The sequence below is a fragment of the Apis mellifera genome, linkage group LG2, assembly GCF_003254395.2.
Source record: "Apis mellifera strain DH4 linkage group LG2, Amel_HAv3.1, whole genome shotgun sequence".
Lineage (NCBI taxonomy): Eukaryota > Metazoa > Arthropoda > Insecta > Hymenoptera > Apidae > Apis > Apis mellifera.
Genome location: NC_037639.1, coordinates 5,628,268 through 5,645,494, shown reverse-complemented (window position 1 = coordinate 5,645,494; position 17,227 = coordinate 5,628,268). Strand labels below are relative to the sequence as shown.

Genomic DNA, 17,227 nt, shown 5'->3' with positions numbered 1-17,227 from the left:
AAATATTGGGTTAGGAGTCGCTGGAATTAAACCGAGGCCTCGTTTGTAATTTTGCCCATTCCATGCTTCTTCCTTGTTTTTCTCTCTCCGTGCCTTTTTATCTTTTCGAAAAAAATTTTGAATTCGAAACGAGTCGAAGGAAGAATCGATCAGGATTTACTCGAATTAATTATGCGTGAAGGATACAGCAGTATCTACAAAAGAAGAAACTTATTAGTTATGTCATTAATTAGTTTTGAGTTTCAACTGCCATGGAAATATAATTCTTTCTCATGGTTTTTATTCTTGTGAGAATTAATTGAAATTAGTTGGAATGGTGATAATTAATTTGGAATAAATGCACGTATTCTATATTTCTGTTGTAATTTATGATAATAGCAGAAATTAATAATGGAAGGATAATCACACTTATCAAAATGATGAATTGTTTAAAAAAAATATATATATATATAAGCCCTTTTGGGAAAAATTATTGTTGACATTTTTATTGTAGTGTTAAAAATAATTGATTATTCTAATATTAATAAACAAGGGATAATTTTAGCAAGATTATAAATCAAAATTTTTGAGAATGAATAAACACGTAAAGCTAGATAGGTATTGTTGCATCCCTGTATCGATTAAATCTGTATTGAAATCCGTAACCAATCCGATATACACGTACCCAATTGATATTCAAATCCATTTTCCCTCCACCCAAGAAAATTTTCAATCCAATATTTTTAATTTTTATTTTTCCACCGCGATTTGCACGCCTCGCAAACTGTATTCCCCGAAAAAAGAGGAGGAAGAAAAGAAAAAAAAAAGGAGAAACAACAAAACTCACCGGCCATTCCAATATTTCACGATCGATCCCCACTTTCCATTAATTTTCCTCTCACTATCTCTCACTATCGTCCACACGGATCAGCCGGCAAACAGTAAATGCACGGTCATTTCCCTGTCATGTACGATGGCTGAACAGAAATCGAATAAATCTCGACCCAATATCTGTTCAACGTGATATAGATTAACGGTTTATAGCAGGGCCAAAGGAAAGACTAAAGAGATTTCCTTAGAAATAAACCTTTGAAGTACATTCTTTAAATCGTTAATAGATTCTATCTTGTATATTAATTTTTGTGTGCTTCTTATCAATAATGACAAAAAGAAATAATTAAATTTCTGGAATCAATATATATATATTCACCATTTTTTTCATATAATAATTTTTAATTAATATAACAATGTATAATCCTCACTTTATCCTATTAATTATTTAAAGAATTTGATGATAAATCAATCTACATCATCTTATTACAAGAGTTTGGCTAGAAATAAATAACTTATAACTGTATTCCGTCCCGCGTTTCTTCGACTTATTCCACTTATTCGTGCACGCATCGTGTTTTTTTCTTGATTGTTGTTGATGATTGTTGTTTTTTTTTTTCCAACAGGAGGAAGAAACGTTACAGATACTCACAACTGGGATACTTTGCACAGAGAGGACAGAATCATTCTGTTTACCGAGCCGATGGTAGACGCGAATAAAGCAAGGCGGATCGAATGTTTTTTGAACCAGCCTCCCCTCTCCCCTTCCAGTTTAGAATGGGGTAGGATTTGAAAAGGAGGATGCAACGGAGATATCCACGTCTAAAAGGGAACTTTGTTGACTTCAGGCTTGAACGTTTCTGGGGAAAGTTGCTCGTGTAGGCCCCCCAGGTAACCGATGGAAATAGCCAGTTTATTTCTGCTTTTGCTTGGATGTTTTTCTTTTTTTTTTTTTCGTAGGATGCCGATACTGGTAGCCTTGTGATACATGCAAATTTTTGTGAAAATTTTTTTGCCTTCGGTATTCTTCAATAAATAAAGGATGTATGTATATTATGATTGTACAATTAAAAATTCCTTTCGACGTTCTTTCAACGATTTTGTTTACGAAATATGTTAAACTTTTATATAAAATTAACACGATAATTCTACCAAATATGAGGAATAATTTCTAAATTCCAAATTAATTCTAAATAACCATGATGGTAATTTTCATTCCGGTCAAAGTTCCAGGACAAGGATAAGTACTTTAAAACAATCAAGATTCCAGCATTTAGGAACTTATTGTATAAGCAGAAAGTTCCAGCTTGATTCGCCGGTTAACGAGAGACTTCATGAAAGTCCAATGTCTGGCCCTATATCGTCTCTTTTACTGTGTGTCGTCCGCCAAGCGAAGCAAAGTTCTACTTACAGTTCTGTCGCCGCTAGTTATTTTCTTTTTTCGATCGAGTTTTTTTTTTCCCCCGAATAATTAATCCCTCCTTTGATTAATCCTTTTACACACACACAGGATCGTTTTAAAAAAACGATACGTCGTTTGGGACGGGATATCCGTGTCAATAAATTTCTGGATAACAAAGAAAATATTTATTACACAATGGAGTTAAAAAAGTGTTTATGCGCGCTCTTAAATTAATCAGTTTTTATTAATTCACGTCGATTAAAATTAATTAAATTTAACGATATATACGGGGGCGGCATATATCGATATCCTTTGTTGATTCTTAATAATAAAACGTTCGCGTTTCTTTGACGGTGGATAAGTAAAGAATCGTTTGTCTGTATGCTTTGCATTATTCTGTTCTCAGGCTTCTATTGAGAAAGAGAGAAGTTATTTTCCATCCGCGTTTCCTATCTAGGAGGAAACTCTTGCGATGAACGAGGCATCAAGCGAGCATTCGGGTTGACCCATATTGTGCTACAAATATATCATATATAAGAACGACGCGTGAGATTTTTGCAAATCTTCTTTCTCCGAAATAGGATCAAGATTTGATGTCATTGAAGTTGCGAGAAGAAGATTTGACGAGAAGAAACACTTTTTCCTTCGTACATCTCACATCTCTCTTTCCAAATCATTCAGATTATAGATAATTCCTTGGTTTCACGATATTTCAGCAAAATTAACCCAGAAATATTTTATTATAATTCGAAAACAAGGCTACTTTTCCCAGATTTCCTTTTCCAGATTTTGCTGAACCAATCTGAAAAACACATAATATAACTCGTTAGAGGATTTTTTCGCACACATCTCAAGGATGTGAAACGATAAAAATTTCTCTTCCAAGTATTCGAACCATCCATTGCTTCGAGCATCGTAACAGCAAATTACCACCCCTCTTCTCTCCTCGAGATTCTTCCCCATCGGCGGCCAGCCACGATCGTTCCTCCTCGAATCGATATTGTTTCTCGTGCTCTATTTTCCACACACGTTGACACGAATTTCTCAGGTTGCTTACCAAAGGTGAGACGACCTTTCATCGGCCCCCCATCCCACCCCTTTCTCTCCAAGTGAATATGTAGCACCCTTTTTTTTCTCTCTCCTCTCCCTTTCCTCTTCCTCGAGAGTTGACCTATATCGTGTCTCCACGACGAGAAGGTGTGATCTTCTCGTTCCATGGAAATACATTTCTTACTTTCCTCTCTCGAAATTTTCCTTCCGCCTCGTTTAAAAAAACAAAAGATTCGTTGGAATCCTTTCCTTCCCACGAGTGATTGGGACGAGTTAGATCGATATGCAAAACTCGAGCCACGTTCCCGTCACCGTGAAAACGCATAAATCTTGGGCTGGAATCGCTTCTCCATTATTGTCTCGATGTTCTTTTCCGGGGAATCATCCGGGTGATGTACGAATCGAGGATTTTTTCCTTTCGAGAGAATTTTCGTGCATCATGCATTGATGCTTGCAGAATGTTTTGCTCGATGGCAAATGTATTATTAATTAAACTCTGTGTACGTTCGAGTTGTTCTTTTTCTTCCTTTTTTTGGAATGGAAATTATAGTCATACTATAAATAGTTTTTTTTTTCAACTTGTCACTATATTTGATTAATTATTGACGGATGTTTTATAGTAAAAAAGATGGCGTATGAAAATTTGCTGAACATGTTTGTTATTCCTTCAAAAAGTAGTTTACATTTTTTAATGTAATTAATTCGTGACATTGATAAATGTTCCATTCATATTTAATTAACAACAGGCATAGAAATGATCGATAGTTGGCAACCTAATGTAATATTAATCATTCGCGAGTATAAATTTTATGTAAAATAAATAAATAATTTTCAATAATTTTATAGAATATGCGATACTATTGTTACAAGAAAAATTTTAAGGAATTTAAGCTTTCGAATTTAAAACGATATGTAAAAATAGTACTTTTTTATATATTCATACAGCAAGTGCTCGTAAATTTTGAAATTGTAGCAGTTTCTTGGCGTACTTTCAAGTGACATAAAATGAATTTTTCCGCGCTTCTATCTCGATTATGGTCCAGACCACATTTCTGCGCATAATATTTGAATTTTAATGCGAAGAAATGTTAATAATAAGAATAATAAAAGTAATAAGATTGTTAAATTTATATTTTAATAAAAAACATTCAATCTTAAATGAAAAACTATACTGAAATATTTCAAGAAAAATAACGAGTACAAAATAATAAGTATCTGTGTTAAAATTTAAAAATTTTTTAAAATTCTTAACCACTATTTTAAAATATCTCTTCCTATATATTTTTATTTACATAAAACACCAAAATCCCTTTTGGATCTTAATATTTTCTTTTTAAGAGAATGAATTAACATTTATAAAAAATAATCGAAAGCTTAAAATTCAGATTGCATTGAAGAAATTAAATATTCGAGCACGTATTATAAAATTTACATAAGCATACGATTGAAAGGAAATCTGAAAAAAAAAGTATGCTATAGATGGCCGATTTTCTTACCTTTTCTTACCACTTGAATGCACTGACTTATTAAATGTTTAACCTTGAAGCTATTACGAAGATTGTAATTAAGATGCATATAGACAAGGGAAAAAAGTGGTACCATTGAAAAACGGAAATTACCCTCTTCTGTAATAACGCCCTCGAGCCGATTCTTTGCGATTAAAAATAACCCCATTTTCTTTACATTTAATATTACCAGCAGATCATACATTTATCTTCAACTTGTGTAACTTCAACGTGTCATTAACAAGATATACGAGCAACGATTTTCATACGTAAGTTACCTTAAAACTGGGATAAACTTGTATTAAAAATTGCAAAAACTTTAAACCGCTATAACTCCGAAGATACTCACTTCCCGTGGACGAGTAAACGATCGTTGGAAGCGTGGAATCTTCCCCTTTAAAACCCTTTTTCATTCATCCCGTTACGACTTCCCATTCCGGAGATATCGTCGTGCAAAGGAAAAGGTAATTTTCAATCGTACACTCTCGCCGTCCTTGTCGGCTTACTCGGACCTCTCGCTCGCTCCTCGCCTCACTGACCTATCCCAAACATCAGACCGCGATTCCTAGAACAGCGTAAGATACGCGTTTCCAGGAAAAATATGTAGGTCAGTGGATCACCAGTTCCATTCATAATCTCTGCGTTACGCGAAAACTTTGAATCCTCGTATCTCGGCAACGGATCGAGATATCAGGATAAAACAAAAAGGGACATCGATGGTGTAATCAACCACATTTTCCGGCCACGTTTCAACGAGAAAATTTTTACTCACCTCTTCACGATTTTTGCATGAAAATTGTTGTTACATTTAGTTGAATACATTTATATGTATAAAAATCCATATCTCTGAATCAATATATGGAGAAGAATGATGAAATATATATATAAATTAATCCACAATATTCGAACAATATTCGAGTGTTAATTAAACCACGGGTCACACGATTCTTCTTACGAGAACTCAGAAGCGTAAAAAAGTCCTCGTTGGAAGTAGCCCTTGAACTTTGGTCGAGCGTGTTTGAGGCTCGGATTAAAAGCTCTCTTCGGGGCGAATGTCGCCGAAAATTTTCACCCCATTCATCGATCGTGGTGTACACCTGAAACGTGAAACACACAAATGTGCCCCACTTTTGGCCGCTAACTTTTTTAATGATTTTCTGTTTTTTCTTCCTCTCTTATTCCACCCTCCCAAGTGGGCTCCCCACCCCTTCTCCGTCTGAAACATAACTTTTCAACCGGAAAGTTTGATATTGCGGGACTTTTGAATTGATTCGACTCTTTTTCCAAGCTGACTTCTACTCGTACGAGTAGAGGGGGAGGGGGAGAGAGTTTAAGAAGAGCATGGATTGGACGAAGTTTAAGGTCAGGTTAACACCGAAGCGATTCTTCCAAATATAGAAAGGAAAAAAATTACAACTCCCTGTTGGCCGCCGTTTTAATCGGTGGGAAATTCGTTTCTATTGATTGACGACCCGTGACCAATCGGATGAGACGAAATAAATTGCTTTTTTTTCTCTCATTATTTTTCCTTTTTTTTTCTTTCTTTCTTTCACAGTGGCCACAGTGAATTGTGTCGCTTTATTTATTGTACTGTAACATATTTGTGACATATATTTAGAGAGATACGTGTAAAATAAAAATTACTTGTTAATATTCTTTGAAATAAAATTTGTTATTGAACGATAAAGTAATTGAAACTCGCGAATGAAATTTGGAAAGGGATGGAGATAAGAAGAAAACGATATTACAGTGTCAATGGAATTTTTTCATTATTTCGAGCAAGAAAATCGAACAAGGGAGACAAAGACAAAAGAGGATCTCTTTCTTTCTTTTTTTTTTCGACGCAATCTCTTTCTTCGATATAAATCGAGTTTCTCGCGAAAAAGAAAATGTTCAATCGAACCAAGATAACGCGCTTCTATTTTCAATTTTCGAAAACTATGTATCATCGAAACGATATTGTCAAATTTATTCGATTCGAAACATTATAAATATTCATTTTTTGGACAAATTATCCACGAATTTATCATTCGACGCGACAATAGACAGATGACGACAAATTTGGACACGCTATCGAAATCTGAATACACTCGAACCTATCCGATAGCTGAGAGCAGAATTCGTTTCGTGGCCCAACACCGATACAAATGATAGGATTTAATCTGTTACACACCTCGACAAATCGATGTCCGCCTCGATTTCAAATTCCCAGCAAAACCGATAAAATTATCGATTCCTCCTTGACGCGAGATATTCACTGTTCCGTGGATTTGATAGAACTTGTCTGTTCAAATCTATTTAAATTATACAATAATATTTATAAAAATCATCTCTTCAACGATTAACTGTGAAATATTCGATGACGTAAAATTTTTTGAATTTCAGAAACTTTCTCCCCTTCGATTCTTATAATCAATCAGATAGAAATTAATCTGAAAAGTATCTTACTTTTTCTATCAAGCATTTTACTCGTAATTATTATCGTCGTATTAAATCTTGCCTCAGCCCATTATTCTCCCGACCCAATCAAGATTCTTCTTCATCGCACACGACTAAGCATTATTGCTTCTCCTTCGACAGGAAATTACGTCGATATTATTTCTCACGATCTATTTTCCACACACGTTGACACGAATTTCTTCAATTTTTCCGCGATATTCAATTAGAATCCATATCCAGTTTGTCGCCTAGTTGAATCAACAAAATTAATAAATTAAATATCAATAATAACAAATCGAGAGGTAAAAATAAAAATTGTTGAACGATATTTGAGAGAGTGTTCCTATTTTAAAGTTAAAATTATGGAACGAGTTGAAGCTTTTTTTTTTTAAATTCTCGTTTAATAAGCTCTCTCTCTCTCCAAAAGCTAAAGGATCCTAAGAATTCAAGGAAGCTGGATAGCGTTCAGTCAAAGGGAAATCCGAGGAGCCTACGTGTTCGGTGTCAAACGACAAAATTGCTTTTGAGACACGTTCAAATTCGAAAGGAACGAGCTTCTTGGCTGATCGAACGGAAAATCGAAGCTAGACGAGTAAATATACATATTTACATCAAAAACTGTACAACTGGTTGCATTATATGCCCATATAAAACATGCGTGCACGTAAGCGTTTTCCTATATGTTACGATGTCACATTATACCTTTCTTGGAAAGTAGATTAACGTTCTTCCTCTCTTTTTCTCTGTTCTCTACGAATATCGATTCGTTTCAAGTGTTCTTTAAGTTTCGAAGAAAGTTTCGTTTGAATAAATAAAATCATCCTCTTCCAAGTTTCACTTCTCATACGAGTTTAATCTTTCATTCAATTCTCAAACACGGAGAAAATAATCTTTTCAATTTTCAGATTGATGGAAATAAAGTTTCTAAGTTATCTGAAACACAATAAATCTAAATTATTTTTCTGTATCTTTTTTTTTCTTCTTAATAAATTTCTAGATTCTTTTCTTAAATGTATTATTAATTATCTATCTGATTACAAATCTTAAACAAATTATTATCGCGAATAATTATTATTATATCTCTCAGTGAAAAAAATCCGTGAAATTCCACATTCTAATTAAAACATCTCAAATGAAGGAAAGAGGCCAATTAATCGAAACGCTAATTGAAAAATATCTTTGAAATTCGAGAATAATACAAAATCGTGGAAATAAAACAACTGCTCGAAATCACAAATCTAAGAGAATGAAATCTAAAGCTAAAAGAACCTTTTAAATATATATAAACGAAATCGAATATGGAAAACAATTGATTGATTGAAAACAATTGTTTAAATTAAATAATAGGCCACGAAATTCCACGAAACCTTTTTCGATAATTTCTCATCACAGATATGCAACATTTCGTATCTATAAATTCATTAACGACATTAATCCTGTTTCCATGTCTCCCTAATCGATGGAATACAATCACTAATTGTGAAATATAAAGGATGGATGACAAGGAAGAAATATATTTATTTCGAGAAATATTTCAATCTTCGAGAAGATAGTTTTGGAAAGAGAAAAATAAAAACGACTCGGTTGAATCAACGAGGATTCACTCGAATAATTATGTTAAAGCAAACGACGTCAAAGCTTTTTTTCCATCTCTTTGTGCGATTAGCGAAAGGCGATCGTTTCTGATGATAAATGATAAATAAATAGAGTGCAATTTAATTTAATTTCGAATATATTTTCATTTCGTTTGTCGATGGATTACAGTGAATTTATCGAGAGGATTTCTTTCGATTCGGATATTATTATTTTTTTCTTTTGTAGAATGAAATAAACATCAGATTTTTATTCAATTGTGATTCGATTTTTTCTCTTAATTAAAATTCCAGAAATACAATAAAGTAAAATATATCTTTATCTTGATACTTATTGAAAATAGTAGCACAAAAATATTGAATTTGAAACAATTAAACTAACTTGTGTATCTCTGTTTTAATTTTACAATAATACAAACGTAATGAATATACATTGAATATCCTTGAAACGATTCATTTCATGCAATTGAAAAATAAATGGGACGTGTTTTTTTATTTTTCTCTTTTCGATCAATCATTACTGAAAACCTTTCGATCGATAAAACTTTTCCCTTCAAACAGATAAGAATTACGATGGCTGTTTCGATTAGAAGTAGAAAAAAAAATAAACTCTTTTCTATGCCCCGATATCTCTTATTAGAGACATTAAATTCTGACTCATATCAGAATCGATTTTATAATAGCACAGGGAGAAGAAAGTATATATAACGTAATAGCAGTGTATTTACTATAGCGACCTGCTTTCGCACAGTCCATAGATAAACCTGTTGTTTCACCTCAATATCGTTCGTGCATTTCAAATTTTATGCCAGAAGACGCTAACCTGTATGAACAATTCATTATGATCGTATCTAGATTTACTATTTAAAATTTTTTCAATGATAAAATCTTTGAAAACCAAACCATACTTTCATATAATTTGAAAGGACGAGGAATTTTTGAGAAGAATTAAAATTAAAACGATATTGGAACGATGCTAAATAGAATTGACGACTAGCATTCTCTACTTTGATGATGCAGATCCACTTTGAGACGTACGAATTGTAGTTTTCATTAAATTTGCGACCCTCATTAGATTAGTGATAACATCGAAATGTCTATTCCGTAAATTCAAAGCTCGAAGGAACCAAGTTTGCTAAGCCTGATGTGTTTCTGAATACTGAGAGCTAAGTGGACAATCGACTTAAACTTAATTTAATTCGAAAATGAAATCGATAACGAAACGCTAGCCGAAATGGAAGTTAAAAGAGGAATACATTTCTAGTATTGATTTCTAGTGAAAGGTAGAAACTACTACTAATACTACTATAATAACCGTTTTAAGATAAAGTGGAGAGATGAAGTATATTTATTGCAAAGATGTTTATTCTTCATTGACAGATTTTGATTATTCCTCTCCCTTAAAATTAAAAAACTGAAACTGTTAACTGAAGATAGATGTTTGAACTTTTCATTTAAAAAATAATATTAATATTGGATATTCAAGAATTATTTATTTTTAGCCACCTTTGCAACAATATTACGACTATTCCTAAGTGCATTAACGTCCAAATTCCAAGAAATATGATCAATAACGTATCTTTGATGAAAAGGAACTGTGCCAAGTACGATTTCCTGAATAGAAGAATGAAAATAAAATCTATCTTTAAAACTGTGTGATAAATTTCGAAGATAACTGCTAATACATATCCTACTTAAAATTCTATTTTATTTAAATATACACCATTTTATATTCACAAATAAAATCTAGAAATACTTATCAAAAGTGAACACAAGTTACTCTCTAAATCTACTCTAACACTTTGTGAAGAAACAAGATATAAATCTTGTGAAGAACAAAGATATAAATCTCTCTCCCTCTGCGTCTAATCTGTGATGGATGGATAATTATTTCACGAAGGTAGGTAGTAACATATTTCGTTACAACAGAAGATGAACAATTTGTCCTTCCTTGAAATACAAGCATAGTTCGGATAGGTGCAAGGTAAATAAGCGTGAAGCATCGAACTACGACGATAAGGGGAGAAACGATAATGAAGCGTTGTTAGGGTTGATCTTTGGAATGACGTTGCTCGCTCAAGTTGGAAACTCACGGATCTCTGAAGATGCATTATGCGCCTGAAAGGAGCAATCGTTTGATTAAAACCATAATCTGATGCTTCGTTTCTGGTTACATTTGCAAATATTCCAATGATCATGCCACGAATCGATTGGAAAAGAATCTAACGAACGTGGATGTTAACGATGATGAAGAAGAAATTTAAGAGATAATTTTGTCACAATTATTTTCATCACGATTTATGGATTTATTGCGTATTACAAAGCTCGGTTAAACACGACTCGTTACGGATGCAAATCGATCGCGACAATCGTGTAGCGTTCAAAAGGAATCACCTGTTTTTTTTTCACAATGAAACGCGAGAATAACGTCACGTCGGCCTATGTAACGCACGAGCACACGCGAGATCCTGGAACGATTGTAATAACTGGGTCGAATAACCGAGGCCAAGAACCGAGGTTACGCTCGTATTCTTGCTTAACAAAATCGTAAGCGTTCCTCGAGACCGATTACCCGGGTGAATTATAGCATTTCCTTGCTATGGCTGCCCGCTCGAGCTTCAGTAGTTACACCACGATTATGGTCAGACGCGGTGTAATTTCCTATTACCTAGTACGTTTCACGATACGTTCACGAAAGGTAAATAATTTTGAATGGTGTCTGAAAGCTCATCTGTGTATACGAGAAGAAAATGATCCTTTTCTCGAAGAATAAAAATATTAAAATATGGAATATTGAATTTATACAATCTTTTGAATCATTTTAATTCAATCCCTTGTATAAAACTGTCTAATATAACTACTCTAATATTAACTTAATTGCTATTTGGTTTCTTGAAACGAATCATAAGGTTCGAAAATCTTAAAAACTTGTAAAAATAAGAAGAAAGGAAGGAGAGAAATTATTCCTGACACAAAGAAGAAAAAAAAGAGAAGGATTCAGGTTGGGCAGGGTCGATAAAGAAAAATGGTAGGCTTGATAAAAGGGAAGGAACATTCTCTCGAAATAATTGCCATTGGGAATGGATTCGGATTTCAAAGAATATCTTACCCATTGTGACTACTCTTCTTTATTCTACCCTTACGCTTTTTTCTTCTTTTCGATTCTCTATTTCCTCTCTCTGATCTTATCATCTTATTTAACTTTTTTGTATTTTGTTTTTTTACACGAGTAAATCCTCTTTGAATCTTGATTTGATTTTCTCCTTTTCGAATAACGTTTGAGTTTCGATCTCTTGAGTATTTTTTTTTTGCTACAAGATAAATTTTTTATATTTTAATCAAGGATTAATCTTTAAAAGATTTTCAATAATTTTAATTCTTATTCTTCAAAAATACTTCTGATTAAGAGGTATTCTGAAAAAGGAGAATAGAAAAAATTGATAAATCGAATAAATAATTTTGGAAGTTTTAATTCTACAGTTTTTTTAAATAAATTCTTTTCGATTCTACAGATTATAAAATTCAAACGAACTTCTAATAAATTAATTTTTGGTAAGTATATATTTTTTAGTAAATAACTTGACGAGGATTTAGGATAATTAGTTAATTAATAATTAATTAAGATCACTCGTAATCAGAAGCAGTTAGAAATTAATTAAGAAGTTTTCATTTGGACTTCCACTTGGGATTAAGAACCAGATTTCAAATTCATTCACAATTAATTTATAGGATGCAGATGTTCAAGATTTAACTCCTTAATTTGAATAAGAAAAGTTGCATCTCTTTCTCTTTTTAATATATCATCAATGTTATTTAACCAATTTCAATTCTTCATCTTCCATATTCAATTCTTCACACATTCTCAATTTCTTATATATTCTGTATGTATTCCATATGTATTTCAAATTTTTGCAACAAAATTTCTTTAACAATATTGTTGCAAACCATAATATTGAATGCCAAAATTACTTGGCAGCTGGAATACAGAATTCTGCAGAATTTTGAAAAAAGAGTATAAAAAGAAAAACATGTCAATCTCGACATCTTAATCAATAAATACTCTATAAATACAATTAAAACATTTCAACTTTTTTTCCTTTTCATCTCTATTTTCGTTCTTCTCTCTCCTTTTTCCTTTCATTTTCCCTTTTTGATCTTTCCATCCTCCTTCCACATTATTTCTCCTCTTATTCTCTCCCTCTCTTTTCACGCATTTTTCTTTTCTGTCCACGTATGCATGGACCAGAAGAAACTTTTCCACGATATCCATGAAATAAAAGAAACAAACGCCTGAGGCCAACCCAGAAATATCTCTAATAGGATTCAATATGTGTATACCTTTTGTCGCCTGAGGGAGAGAGAGAGATAGTTTTGATACTGTATTCCTCTCCTTCTTCTTCTTCTTCTTATAGATTCGCTTTTTTGTTTGGTATTAATCTCTATTGCTTGTTTTTTATTTTATCTCGTTTCCTTAATATTAGGCATCGACTGCTGCGGTTCCAGTCGAGAATAATTGTATCCTCTCTAAAAGTTAAGGGAATATTCTGAATTACTATCGACAATACACTTCCAACCAGTCACTTATTCAAGCATTAACTGCGCCTGACGTGGCTTAACTTTGATAGGATTCTACGTCACAAAGGCTGCTATAGCACGAGCAACTATTTGTCAACCAGTGTGTGTGTGTGTGTGTGCAACGACACGTTAATTTCGATCGACGAAATCGAAGAAGATCTTCGTTAATACGTATTTAAAATATTAGATAAACTAAGTCGAAAGTTTTCTTGGAGGAGATGCATGCATCTTTTGCATGCATACATCAGCTCCAAGAATCAGTCGATATATTTTCTTGTACTAAAGCAAAGGAAAAAATACGCGAAAGAATATAAATTTTATCTTTGATTTCTATCGTGTCTAATCTTTATGCGTTAATCCAAAAAGAATCGTTTCAAAGATGTAATAAAGATAAATAAAGTATATGTATAAAAAAGAAAATGAAAAGAATTGAAAAGATTTCTTTGAAACTTTTTGAAATCTTTATTATACATCTTTTAATAGAAAATTCAATAAGCGAAAAACAGGTTCAGAGAAATGGATCATAGAATTCTCATTCGACTACGCTTTTTAATTTTTTTATACTTCTACTTTAAAAGATCTTTACACCCGTTTATACACCTATTAAATCGTGATATTTCAACAAACAAGAAGGAGAGCATTAAGCGTTTCCCTTTACATTTTTAATTTGAAAGAGAGCACCATTTAATTTTATTACACGCGCCACGTATATACTACACGGTTGTTGCTGTTTACTGGAATGCAAGAGTAAAGCTTTAATCGTTGTTTTATAACACCATAAAGCCCTTATTAAGTGTCTATTGTGTTATCCAATTTAAGCGGGGGAAGAGAAGAGATAATAAGGCACGAGTACAAATCCATCCGTTCTCAAATAATAGATCTTGGGTAGGCATCAGGATAACAAAAGACACGATCTAGAAAAATATCAGAGTGAATAATGATTGAATACGATAAAGAAAAAAAAAATAAATGGATATAAAAATGAAAGATAAGACAATTTTGTTATCCCTTGTCTTTATCGATTATATATCAATATAAAAATATCTTAAATTGTCAATTACGAAACGAATCAACGAAAAATATCAAGCAGTAATTAGAATAAAAAATATATATCTTTATAAAATTTATTCGAATATATAAATCAATCGAGAAATAAAAATTCCAAGTTCGATTTTTTCGTTTTTATTATTTTTCTTCTGATGATTGCAACTTTTCGTTTCAATTATCGATATTAATTGTTGTTTTCTTTTTCCTCTTTTTCCTCTTTTTCTCGTTTCGTCTCGTTTTCTTTATTATTTTAACACGTTGTATTGTAAATCAATAATAATATTTCTTTTTATAGATGTAAAATTTCTTTTTGTTACTTTGTAAATATATTTTTACATCTCGATACCTCATTTATTTAACAATCACAATGTTTTAACATTCTATTATATCGTATAGCGATAAAATATTTATTCGGAGAGCGGAAAGATACGTGTGTTCCCTTCCGTGTTCGAAAACCGACTACGGTATAATCGGTGCGTATACAATAACACTCGAACGTATACGTTTGTTTCGATTCGTGTTCGGAGACCGACTACGTTTAATCGATACGTATACAATAACAATCGACTTTGTATATTACTTTGTAAATTATATTCGCTACAATATTCGTAAAAATATTAATTTTATTCTTTTATAACGTTAATTTATCATTGATTTTTACTAATTTTATTTCATTATTATTTTTATTAATTTTTTTTTCCATGGATGGAAAATGGAATTATTATTCAAAGCGATTATTACCATTATTATTACGAATATTATTACAATTATTATTATTATTATTATTATTAATAAAAGTATTTTAAGATTGACTTGATTAAATAATACAAGCTGTGTATATTTGATCTTGTACATAATCGAACAAAACTGAAAATAAAATTCTCCTAAAACAAGAAAACAATTCGTAAAAAAGAAAGTGTCACTTGATTTCCTTCAATCTCCTCCTCATTATTATATAATTTCTCTATGCATATTTAAATTTCTTACATATTTCCAACATTTAATATTCTTTCACGAGATTAAGCTTCATCCGCTCGCATAATTCTAAATTCAAAAAAAGAAGAAGAAGAGAGAGAGATAGAGAGACGTCTCCTATTAAAGTCCCAAATCTCTCTTCAGCGTTCCCCCAGCCAGCTCCATTTGGCAGCAAAATCCTTTTCCAGGGAAGATCCACGGTGACATTAACCAAATATCGGTGTAGCCACGAAACGTATCCGCTTAACGCGTGCGTAAAAATATATGAAACCTCGACGATCGTCGATGAAATTCGGGGGGAAGGGGGAGAGGAAGGAAGGGGAAAAAAAACCGTATTCCGTTGCCAACTCCTCTCACGCGTTCTAATCCAGATTTTTCCCGAATTTTCGAACTTACGCGAACTTCATATCGTTGTTCGATATCCGAGCCAATTGAATTCCACGAAGACGACGAAATTCGTCTCGATTTCATATAAATCGACACAAAATTGTGTATAAATTACGATTAAAATAAAATAATATTCTTCTTTGGATTCGTTTTCTTTGTAATGATTGTTGAAGAAGCATACGTATGCATATGTTTGATAGAAAATTTGTTGGTTTTCTCAAAAGAATTCTGGAAAATTTTGAATAATTCTATTTTTATATATTATGTATTTTATATATATACAGAGAGAAATTGATTTTATTATTCTTTCTTTCTTTTAACGCATGCACTTGTTTTTGGATACAACTTTTAGTGATAAGATTAAGGATGTTTTATTAGCTCTTGAATAATTGGATTGGTTTTGCGTCATAAAACGTTGGTTGTTGCCGGAAAAAGCGGGCTGGAAGTATTTTCTCGCGTGACATCCTTCAATCTATGTCGCTACGCACCCCTTCGATAAGTTTAAAAGAATATACAAACTTGCTCGAACACTTTCATGATTGCTCGTAATATTATTTGTGGATATTGGATTCCTTTTTTAAGAAAATTATAAAAAGATCGCGTGCGGTCTGAAATTTGTTACCATGTTAATTTTAAAAAGTTTAATGAATGTCGAATTGCATGTTCGTAATTTATCCAAAAATATTTTACACTCATCTTCTTCTCTCAAAATATCAATGAAGCTCTACTCACAGAGTTGTTTCCCAGAATTGCTGAAACGTGACAAGAAAACGAACAAAATTTTCCCCTTTCATTTTTTCCATAAAATTATTTCCACCGTGAAAGGATATTTTTGAGGTTAAAATTCCTTTTTCTTTTGTGAAAAAATGTTCATATATTTCGTTCACAATTATCTCTAATTTTAAAGGTGACGAATTAATAAAAAATCGAATATCACGTTCATTAATCAATATTGATTTAAAGAGAAATATAGCTTCTCTAAAAATTTATCGATCATTAAATTTCACGCTAATCTCCGTTACTGATGAATTTTCATCGTAACTGGTGAGAATCGACCATTTGTCATCCATGTATGCAAAGTGTATCTTCATTTGTGCATATCAATGCACTGATAGAACATGCCTCTCCTGAACATTCCATCTTAACTTGTATTTTAAACATATTATATCACATTCTTTTTTCTTACTGCAAACAATAAAATTTTATTAAAAATCTGGTCTTAATTAGAAGAATTCTGATGAAATTATCCCGCTTCGATTTTATCAAATTATCTTCCTCGTACGTGTCCAATCAAAATTTGAATATACAAAAACTTACACAATGCACGTGACACGCAAAAAAAAGATTCAAAGTGTAATATTACAACATCTAAGGGAAACGAATTTTCGTTCAAGCTCCACTTTAAAAATTCGATTTTGCAAGGAAAAGAAGAATCTGATGAATTG

The 17,227-nt window shown here is 32.3% G+C and overlaps 1 protein-coding gene and 1 long non-coding RNA gene across 3 annotated transcripts in view; both read right to left on the bottom strand.

The window, feature by feature from the left end:
• The window catches only part of LOC552020 (neuromodulin), an 89,935-nt gene that overhangs the window by 13,868 nt on the left and 58,840 nt on the right, over positions 1-17,227 (bottom strand). Inside the window, exon 4 of one of the 2 annotated variants that reach the window (XM_026439023.1) lies at positions 5,179-5,332. The exons of the other annotated variant lie outside the window; for it this stretch is intronic. Coding sequence (XP_026294808.1) covers positions 5,270-5,332 — 63 coding nt within the window. The 3' untranslated portion in view covers positions 5,179-5,269. Of the gene's footprint in view, positions 1-5,178; positions 5,333-17,227 lie in introns of those variants that run through there. 2 annotated transcript variants of the gene reach the window in all.
• On the bottom strand, positions 1,753-4,112 carry LOC113218591. The gene is made up of 2 exons (XR_003304168.1): positions 3,108-4,112; positions 1,753-3,014 (listed from the first exon to the last, which is right to left on the bottom strand). It is a non-coding gene; the product is annotated as an uncharacterized LOC113218591 (long non-coding RNA).